Raw genomic sequence first — 11,087 nt, 5'->3', positions numbered from 1 at the left:
TATATAAAGAGCTGCAGATGATGTATAACTCGTCCTTCATGAATCAGTGTGTCTATAGTTCACTAAAAACTAAAAAGGTCAAAGGTGCTTCTGCACATGAGGGATGTATTATATAGTCTGACTGCAGAGAGAGCTAAAGAGCTCTAGTCTCCAGCTAAAATTACTCCTCAATCCAACAAGCATCTCATTTAGAGGGTGAGAGTTCTTATCCATGATCATTTGCTGACACTAACAAATATTTAGGGATTTAAAACATATACTTTTTATCCAAATCTCTGTATTTTTTCTCTCTATTTCTCTTCATTTATATCCTAAGCACTAGGAATCACAGACTAAATAAAAAAGAAAAAGAAACACTAGGCTAAGTGTTTGACCAAAAGGTGGCAGTCTTTTTCCATATGACAGAAGGTCCTTAATCCTGATTGGCTGTCTGTTTGGCTTTGGGGGAGAAAAGACCCTTGGGGGGAAGATAAAAGAGCCTCTTTTGCAGAGTAGGAAGAGAAAGGAGAAGAAGGAGATCACAGCATGTATGTAATGTGTGTGAATGTGAAGCAGCAGGGAAACTCGGAACTACCAGGTGAGAGCGTGTGATGGGACGACGAGGTGAGGAAACAGCACATTTCTCCTTGTAAGTGCTTGTTATATGAGGAATGTAGGATGTTTCTGCACTTTCTTTGGAACTGAAATAGATTGGTGCAGTGATGTATTCACTTTATAGTAATATAGTAACATGCACTAGGAAATAAGAAGAGTTTTGTTTCAAGATGCTGTATACAGTAAATGGGTTTATATAATATAAAGTAATAATGTCATGTATAGTAATAATGTAGTTGATCTTATTCAGTTGGGCAGATTAATAGCGTCACTGGAAAGCTGACGCTCTACAAGTGGCGACATGCTACGAGCTCAGATCTCATGTCTGGTTGTGCTCGCCTGCTTCTGTATCATCTGCTCCACCCTGGGTGAGTTCATGTCACATCGCTGAGATACGTTACCTTCTGTCTTGGTTCAAACGAAGAAGCGTCAGTAAAGGAACAAACATGAGACACGAGACAAAAATTTGAATTATCTCCCTGAGAAGAAAAACACTCATTGCAACAAGTTTCAATCTTTACATAAAAAAAAAAAAAAAAAAAAAAATGTTCAAAAACGTAATTAAATTAAGAATGAGGTGTGTGTGACCACAATGCAGGAGAAAGTCCAACCCAGAAAGCAATTTCCTCTCATGGATACTGTAGTTTTCTACCTACATATGAACTGCTGCTGTAATCATAAATACTTTACTTTTCTCATCTCCAGGAGGGTTTTGGTTTTATTTATAGCATTTACATTTATATTTGTCAGACGTCTGTATCCAGAGCTGCTTTAAAGTCTCTAGCGATGAATACATTAAAACTGGTTCACTAGTTACAGACTTAGGATACCATCAACATAAAATTACCTTTTTTTGTGTTTTTTTAATATACACGTAAAACAAACAGGGAAAATAAGTGCTAGTTCAAGTGTTTCCAGAAGAGGTAGGTCTTCACCCATTGTTTGAAGCCAGTGTCTCAGACTGTTCAGACATCTAGGGGAAGTTCATTCCACCACCTCGGTGCCAGACCAGAAAAGAGTCTTGATATATACTTACCTCTTAGCCTGAGAGACGGAGGGACCAGTCGAGCAGTGCTGGTAGATCTGAGGGAGTGAGGTGTAGTGTGAGGTTTTGAAAAAACCTCACACTACAAAAAAGCTTTGAGCTAAAAGGGAGCTGGTTCTTTGTAGGCAAGCATCAGTGGTTTAAATCTGAAGTGTGCAGCTACCAGAAGCCAGTGGAGGGAGAGCAGTAGTGGGGTGGTATGTGAGAACAGTGGGGTGGTATGTGAGAACAGTGGGGTGGTATGTGAGAACAGTGGGGTGGTATGTGAGAACAGTGGGGTGGTATGTGAGAACAGTGGGGTGGTATGTGAGAACAGCGGGGTGGTATGGGGTGGTATGTGAGAACAGTGGGGTGGTATGTGAGAACAGTGGGGTGGTATGTGAGAACAGCGGGGTGGTATGTGAGAACAGCGGGGTGGTATGTGAGAACAGTGGGGTGGCAGGATGAAAACAAGTCATGCAGCTGCATTTTGGATCATTCGCACAGGATGAATTGCGATGTACAATCATCAACGCATTGCGATCTACACAAAGCCTTTCAAAACACACCATTTCACCCATTTCAATATCAACCAGAAGATCATCTGTTCCTTTTTAAGTCTGACTCCATTCAAGGCTTTCCATCTTCCTCTTGGAGGTTTTTTCATGCCACTATAACATCTGGCTTTTTCATTATGGCTCCAAATCCACTTCCTGAAAAATTCTGCAAAGCGTCTTTGTGACGGTGCCTGGTGTTAAAACAACGGATGCCAAACAAATACAACTAAATTGAACTGGAGTCGGTATAAATACGTCATAGTAACATGAGGTTCGGCACACAGCTGCAAAGCATAATCAAATTTCTCATTTCCTCAAAAATAAATAAATAAATAAATAAATAAATAAATAAATAAATAAATAAATAAATAAGGACCACAGTGCACCACTGTACAATGTAGTTTTGTAGCAACCTTCAATCAAGGTTCAATTATTTAATATTTTAAGAGAAAATACCCAAAAAGGCTGATTGAACTCTAAACGATTGTCCTTTCCATTTTCTCCAACACTTTTATGGAGGTCTGAGATGTGTGAGCCACTCAGAAATGTGTATATCAGCTATTTGTTTGTTTACTATGTAATCATTCTTACACAAATTCTATTACATCTTCCATAATGCTGCTGAATTGGATTCTTACATCACAAGCCTTATTAAATACTTGTTGAAGTGTTGTTACTGAATAGAGGAACCTCAAGGTGGAAGCAGTGACTCCGCTACGTGATGGCGGACACATCACACCATCTTGTCTCACTTGTTTGTCATTGATTACTTTCCAGTTATAGCACAACCTGGAAATAATCAATGATGAGACAGTGTGATGCAGCCAGACACCAAGCAGAGCTACTGTTCCAACAATAAAATATATTCACAAATGAGTTGCTTCTTAACATAGAATTCACTGAGTTGTATTTAGTCATTCATTACATAAGGAAGTAAACAATGATCCTCTACCAAAACCAGATGTAAAATCAGGGGGAATCAAATGACTTTTATGCCTCTAGTCTGTGTAATACATCGGTTTTTGTTGCCCATAACATTTGCACAATTGGAGTCAAAAATGTGATCGAACATCCCACTGTGTCATCAGATTTTAAATGTCACTCCCTCAGTTGTAGGTAAATGTCACCCCTCAGCCTACATTTCTTTCATAAAATGCAAAAATCCTTGTCCAATGTATGTATAAGAAATGCTAAGCATGCTAATAAACCTTTAGACAGAAATCAGTTGTATAATAACATTCAGTTTTGGTGGAAACTTTAATGCTAAGTAGCCTGATTTCTTTATCATGGCTAATAGTGTGATAATATGTATATTACAAACAGTATATCATAGTTCTACATAATATAATATTGTTTTAAATTATTTTTTTTCATCTTGTTTAAAATAGAAATGTCTACTTTAAAGGGGAAAAACATAATAATTAATTATTATTCCTAATAGATAACAAAAAAATAATAATAATTCCTATCTGATAAAGTGAGGAATTAACATAAATGTTTAGATTTTTGTAAAGAAATTGTAAAAAAAAAAAAAAAAAAAAAAAAAAAATCTTAGACAATACATATACAATTAAACAAAAGTAACAATTAAAAAAAAAATTTTTTTTACTTTCCACTATTAATCTAAGTCTCAATAATTTAAACTATTTTTCCAAAATTAAAACCTTAATTTCACTCTTTGTAAATTATATACTGAGCACCAGAATGTTTTTTCTTTTTTCTTTTCTATCTATCTTTCTTTTTCTTTTTTTTTTTTAAAGCAATAGCATACGACAGCCGCTCATTAAACCATATCTAGACTTCCATCTATCATAAACCAAGCCTCATAACCAAATCTGTGCCTTCAGTAATGCACTTAATCTGACTAAATCTTGTTGAGCTTCCCACTGTAATTCATTGTGTAAGGGCAAAATTAGATTAGTGAGGACGCCACTAATGGAGCCTCTGGCTTTTTTTTAATCTCTGGCAGAGGAAAATTGGCCATATTAGTTCACAGTAACATGGATATATTTCCCATGTCCCCCTATAAAGTACAGTTGTTATTCTGCTTAGTCACGTTTTTACTGTTGTTTACCTTTGAAAGCTTTTTAAAGGCTGAACATTTACATTTGTGAAATTTTAGTTTATGATTCCCAGGCAATGTAAAGAAAGGTACCTGGTGGGTAATTGCTGAGATACTAAAAGCTTGTGGGTAATTTGCATAATGGGGAGTTATTAAGCTTACGTAGAGTTTTAAATTCAAATACACTTGACATGATAGTCATGTTGTTTTGCCACAAATCCATATGCACCAATTCAAATCCAATAGATTTTAGAAATATTTTCCCCTTCATTCATTCATTCATCTTCTACCGCTTATCCGAACTACCTCGAGTCACGGGGAGCCTGTGCCTATCTCAGGCGTCATCGGGCATCAAGGCAGGATACACCCTGGATGGAGTGCCAACCCATCACAGGGCACACACACACACATACACACACTCTCATTCACTCACACAATCACACACTACGGACAATTTTCCAGAGATGCCAATCAACCTACCATGCATGTCTTTGGACCGGGGGAGGAAACCGGAGTACCCGGAGGAAACCCCCGAGGCACGGGGAGAACATGCAAACTCCACACACACAAGGTGGAGGCGGGAATCAAACCCCGACCCTGGAGGTGTGAGGCGAACGTGCTAACCACTAAGCCACCGTGCCCCCCATTTACCCCTTCTTTCTACAGCTAATTCTATATCCGTTGTACCTATTTTTTATTCTATATCCGTTGTACCTATTTCTCCTTGATGAAGGAGTTATGAGAAAGGAACAATGAGAGGAATTAGATTCGAAAGGGAACCCATCATCATCATCTGGGAGACATCAGATAATGGGATTATTAAATCATTACAGACAGGAAAAGAAGGCGATTGGTTCTGGACTAGTTTTGGAGACGGGCTTATAATCAGACGTTTGCTCATGTAGAAGAATTCGTTTTAAACTGTGGGTTGATTTTTCAATTCTAAATGTCACTTTTGTTCATGCAGGTTTCCAAACTCTTAGGGACTATAGTTTATTTTTTAGCTTTATATATAATTTCACGACATGCATTTCACTGCATGTCGTACACTGTACTGTATGTGTATGTGACGAATAAAATTTGATTTGATTTGATTTGAATTTTTCTCTCATGTGGTGAAGATCAGATCTTTTTGGATGCGTGGTATGTCATCATATAAGAACGCCTGCGAACATTCTCATTTTAACAGGTTTTTATTCATGCAGGTTGGCACAAGATTTTATTCATGCAGGTTGGCAATAGATTTTATTCATGCAGGTTGGCACTAGATTTTATTCATGCAGGTTTGCATGTTTTATTCACGACATTCTCAGAGCAAGCACTAGCACCCCACAGTGAGCTAATTCCAGCCTTATGAAAGTCTGGATTTATATATCAGCACCCATAATGACCCCTTCCTCTCCATCACAAGCATAGAAATAGTAGTTACAAAAGTATCGTGACAAGTTGAACCAATCATGTTTCTCAGCATGCGTCACTCAGAGCTGCTAGCTTCAAAACCTGATTCGTGTTGCGGTATATGTTGCGGTTTGAAGCAAGCTGTTTTAAAAAGGAGCTGCGATCAGTAGTCTAGACTTCTCTTGAGCTTGAAAACTGCTTTCACACTTCACCAAACAGTAAAGTCTGTGCTTAAATGTTTCAAGAAATGAAAACAGTATTCATGAAATTTTCAAATGAAGGGTGAGATTTGAAATCTCCAAGCAAAAACGTTTTGGTCATTATGTTGGGAAACATGCTCGCAAATATATACCGTTTTTTATTTTTTTTCTCTCAGCTTCACCCAAGATATCTTCGTATGCCAAATCTGAGGACAGGCTGTTGAATAATCTCTTTAAAAAATACCAGAAATGGGTGCGACCGGTGGAAAGACTGAATGGGACGGTGCGAGTCAAATTCGGATTGGCCATCTCTCAGCTGGTCGACGTGGTGAATACTGATTTACTTTGTAATGAAGATATTGTGTACTGTTTACTCATGGTCAGGATTGCAAGAGATATTTTATCTCCAAAATGGTTTGTATTATTGATTTCTATGTCATTTAATATTTAAACACCTTTGTTCAAAGGATGAGAAGAACCAGTTGATGACCACCAATGTATGGATGAAGCAGGTAATGCTTTACATTAAATCGTTCCAAACTCCAGGCATAACTATTATATAACAGCTTGTAATTTAGCTTGATGGAGTTTTACCAGCAAGTCTCAATTTTAATGTTTTTTCTTTCCTTCCTTATCCTCCTCCTCCTCTACCTCTTGCACTTATGGCCCAAATGTGCTTTTTCCTGCCCTGACAGCTTTATGGAGATTGTATCTGGCCATTTCTGCTGGCGCTCCATTGTTCCCCGAGGGGTCAGGAGGTCGTAGGTTGCCTAGAGCAATTTCTTACAGGATTAGGAAAGAGAGGTTCTTTGGTTTATACATGGCTTAAGCGTTGATCCGTCAGAAAAGAGAAGCAGAATTAAAACAGGGGTGGAACTGTTTCTATCTGCTCCTGTAACGCTCCAGTGAAGAACATCTCAGCATTGAGCTTCCAGAAGTTATGACCCTCAGTAGACTGTATCAACAGATCGATAGAATAATAAAATCACCCTAAGCACTGATAACTGAAATGTCCTTTCTTGTGAGTCTCAGACTGATCTAATATAATGTCTTGTGCTTAGGAATGGGTGGACACAAAGCTGCGATGGAACCCTAAGCACTACCAGGGTATCACGTATATAAGAGTGCCATCTGACTCCATATGGATTCCAGATATTGTGCTTTATGACAAGTATGTGCAATACACTCACAATGAATTTGTGTCAAAATGTGTGTAATTACAAAGAAATTGTGTGTATACACTGTGTATAGATGCCACTGCAAGAGAATTCTGTCAAACAGAAATTGGCTTTTTTACCAAAATATTTTTTGCACTTATTGGACAAATTTTGAACTGTTTAAACAAATGAATTATTTTATAGCCACAAGTCAGAACTGAAATGGCTCAAGGTGAATGCTAAGCTTTAACCAATTGGTGTGTATTTGCCATGACAAACGTAACATAAGCCTAAAGCATTCAATTTGAAAAGGTTTTAAATACTAGCAGTCAGGTAATAAAGTTATGTTTATGTTTAAACGCTAATATAGAAGTGAAATGTACACAGTTACACAGTACACAGAGACACAGTCCAGTAAAACTAGTAATTTTCATACGATGTAAACGTTTCTCTTTTTCCAGGCTGGCACACATTTATTATTCGATCAATACTGTTTTTATTAAAGAAAGAAAAAAGGAAAGAAAAAAAAACGCAGGGATTGTTTTAACGACCTGTTAAGTCTGCTGCCATTTTGTCTGCCATGTTTTCGTTATAACGTGCTGTCATGCAACATCAAATGACAGCTTCCAGATAAAACCAAGAAAGTCCAAGTAATAATTACGAGTCAGACAAAGATACGAAAGTTTCTAGATTCTAGAAAGTTTCTGAAATAAGCTAATGATCCAAGGACGGTTTCACACCAGCAATCCTCATGCTTTAAACATAATAACTTCATATTTCATTCTTCATAGTGTTACTACATACAGTAATAAGGCTTGGGAAAGTAGGAAAGTTCAGAGAGGTTAAAAAGTACTAGGTTTAAATAATGCATGCTGTGGTAACCTTATAACCGTTTTTAAGTACATCCAATTTAATACCTTATAACACTGGCTGCATTGATACTAATTAGGTAGCAGATATCTAGGTTAATACTTATTATTAGCACATTATTATCTATACACTTTTCTACAGTGAAGATAATTTGCAAGTCTGATCGAATGTCAATTAATGATGGAAACGTTTTAATAGTGCAGACGGGCATTTTGAGGCCACAGCGACCAAAGCCGTAGTGAAGCATGATGGCACCATCTCCTGGACACCACCCGCTAACTACAAATCATCCTGCACTATTGACGTTACCTTCTTCCCCTTTGACCTTCAGAACTGCTCCATGAAGTTTGGCTCATGGACCTACGAAGGCTCACAGGTATTTTCATAGATAAGTATGAGGTTATGGTAAGACGCAATGTGAAATTTATGAGTGAGATAAGATAAGATAATCCTTTATACGTCTCACAGTAGGGAACTTAGCAAGTTTACTCTTGCGATTTTTTAGTTAGAATCGAATTGGAATTGACTTTTACTCTACAATATCCACACGACAGAGCTTTTCTTCATGATCTCTAGGAAATTCTAAATGGTGTACATTTATGGTGTTGTGATCATTCCAAATGTTTCATAGGCATGAATATGTTAAGGATACAGGGCTGTCATAACTTGTAATGGATGACACGTGGAAAAGCACAAATGCTGCCGAACGTGCAGTAGAGTTTTTTATTTTTATTTTATATATTCATTTTACTGAAATCTGAAGCAATCTGAAGCATGTCTGAAATCTGAAACATCATTATGATGTTTTTTAACTTAACACTGTAAATATCAGTGTGACACAAATGTCTTATAAATGTAGATACAGTCATCAAGTAGTTAAATGAAATTATTCTTTACCTTACAGGTGGACATACTCTTGGAGGACGTCCACGTGGACAAGCGAGATTACTTTGACAACGGTGAATGGGAGATTGTGAAAGCTACTGGAAGCCGTGGTGTGAGGATGGACATGACAGGCTTCTATCCCTTCATCACTTACTCTTTCATCATCCGGCGTCTTCCTCTGTTTTACACGCTCTTCCTTATCGTTCCCTGCATCGGTCTGTCCTTCTTGACTGTGCTGGTTTTCTACCTGCCCTCTAACTGTGGAGAGAAAATCGCTCTTTGTACTTCAGTTCTTGTCTCACTCACTGTGTTCCTCTTGGTGATAGAGGAGATCATCCCGTCGTCCTCAAAGGTATGCTTCACATTCAAGGTTCAAGACCTGTCTAAAAGGTTGTATTTACGAGATGAACGTGTAAGAATGGTACCACAAAGCTTAGCCTTCACCTCCGTAACCTATTTTGGATGGTACATACTGGTACAAAGTTGTTACAAAATGTGACACCATGTTGTTTTGTTATATGTACTGTATATACTGAATTTTCTGTCCTTAGGTCATCCCACTGATCGGCGAGTATCTAGTCTTCACGATGATCTTTGTCACACTCTCCATCATCATCACAGTCTTTGCTATCAATATTCACCACCGTTCCTCCTCCACGCATCATGACATGGCACCCTGGGTGCGCCGGGTCTTCCTGCACAGTCTCCCGAAGCTGCTTTGCATGCGCAGCCATGTGGACCGCTATGCAACAACAGGCGGGAATCATCGAGCAGGAGGAACGGCGGCGCTAAACCCTGGGAAGAGCTTAAAACAAGACAGCAGCCTTCTGCTAAACTCAGCAGCACACAACCTTCAAGCAGCACTGGACTCTATTCGATACATCACTCAGCATGTGGTAAAGGAGAATAAAGTCAGAGAGGTAAGAGGAATGGCTCTCAGTGGGTTTCTCTTTCTGGGGAGTAAGTAATCTGTTGATGTGAGTGATGGCCCTTGTTGCGTACAGTAACATATTACTTTCCACCATGTTCTAGGGTTTGTCTTCTTCCATTTGTGAGCTTGTTATCGAGAAAGATTAATGGCCTATAACTTGAAGCTAGTCAGCTAAAGCTCATAAATAAATGCACAAATGAGTAGATTGCTATGTAGGGGTGGTCATTATACATCCATAAGGAAAATTTCTGAAGAAGCACATTCATATTCATAAGAAAATTTATTATTGAAGTCTGGTTAAAGTCTTTATATTCTCTGTATGTTTTTTAATTTAGAATTTCACATACATGCCTTGTGTTTCTGATTCTAAAAAAAAAATATGTATGCCATTTGTGCATGTTAATTGACCCACTTTGTAAAAAACAACTTGTATTATCTCTTCACAGGTTGTTCAAGATTGGAATTTTGTGGCTCAAGTTCTAGACCGTGTCTTCCTGTGGGTCTTCTTGTCAGTATCTGTACTTGGTTCTGCTCTGCTATTCATACCTGTAATATACAAATGGGCTAAAATCGTTGTTCCAAATTATGGTGATAACAACGGCTAAGCAAACAGACTTACAGTGGGGTATATAGAATTCTTAATTTGTGAAAAAATGCACAGGGGTTTAAATATTTTGTCTTCTTTAGGACTGATTGATTGATTGATTGATTGATTGATTGATTGATTGATTGATTGATTGATTGATTGATTGATCCACATTATAACTAAACTAAACCTAGCATTACACTGCCTCTCTTCACAATGCAGCATCTACAGTACAAATATTATTGCAATTTGGGAAATATTGCAAGTAATAAAGATTTTTACAATGTATTATTATTGATTATGTATTATTATTATTATTATTATTATTATTATTTTTTTTTTTTTTTAGTAAATAATTATTAAGTTATTAAAACATACTCAAATGCACAATTACATTTATTTAGTATATTTAAAAAAAAATTAATGATTTTTAAATTTATGATGTATTTCTTTCTTGTGTTTGTTCTCAAACTATGTGAGTGTATTTGCTTATTTCTTTATTGAATAAAATTCATTTGCGATCAAATTGAGATACTCAATAACTAATTTCACTGTAATAGGCATTAGCCTCCATTTGATTAGGAGTTGCTGTAGAAAGGGTAAAACTGAGATAAAGATTAATCACAGTAGGTATTCTAGAAACTTTAAATATTAAATAGTGTACTGTAATTAGACAGGACATGGTGCAAAACCCCTTTTCAATGCCTTTTTTTTTTAAATGAGGATGCTTTCATTTCTTTGTGAAGGTGGTTAAATTGAAAGAGATGGCTGAGGAAGGCAGGAAAGATGGCATCAATGTTTAAAAGAGGTTTCTTTAACTTTC

The 11,087-nt window shown here is 37.2% G+C and overlaps 1 protein-coding gene across 3 annotated transcripts; it reads left to right on the top strand.

Moving 5' to 3' along the window:
• Nucleotides 1–298: 298 nt before the first annotated feature.
• On the top strand, nucleotides 299–10,535 carry chrna5 (cholinergic receptor, nicotinic, alpha 5). Of its 3 annotated transcripts, none has more exons than XM_060877417.1 (9): nucleotides 299–577; nucleotides 845–962; nucleotides 6,012–6,163; nucleotides 6,303–6,347; nucleotides 6,897–7,006; nucleotides 8,061–8,238; nucleotides 8,767–9,099; nucleotides 9,299–9,667; nucleotides 10,125–10,535. In XM_060877417.1, exons 2-9 carry the CDS (start codon nucleotides 896–898, stop codon nucleotides 10,281–10,283), a joined length of 1,413 nt encoding a protein of 470 aa, XP_060733400.1. In that variant the 5' UTR covers nucleotides 299–577; nucleotides 845–895; the 3' UTR covers nucleotides 10,284–10,535. The 3 variants fall into 3 exon arrangements, with proteins under 3 accessions (XP_060733400.1, XP_060733399.1, XP_060733398.1); XM_060877416.1 differs by having other exon boundaries at nucleotides 299–603; XM_060877415.1 differs by having other exon boundaries at nucleotides 299–628.
• Nucleotides 10,536–11,087: the final 552 nt, after the last annotated feature.

This window comes from Tachysurus vachellii, chromosome 9, assembly GCF_030014155.1.
Source record: "Tachysurus vachellii isolate PV-2020 chromosome 9, HZAU_Pvac_v1, whole genome shotgun sequence".
In the NCBI taxonomy this organism is placed as follows: domain Eukaryota; kingdom Metazoa; phylum Chordata; class Actinopteri; order Siluriformes; family Bagridae; genus Tachysurus; species Tachysurus vachellii.
This window is presented reverse-complemented; position numbering and strand designations above follow the sequence as displayed.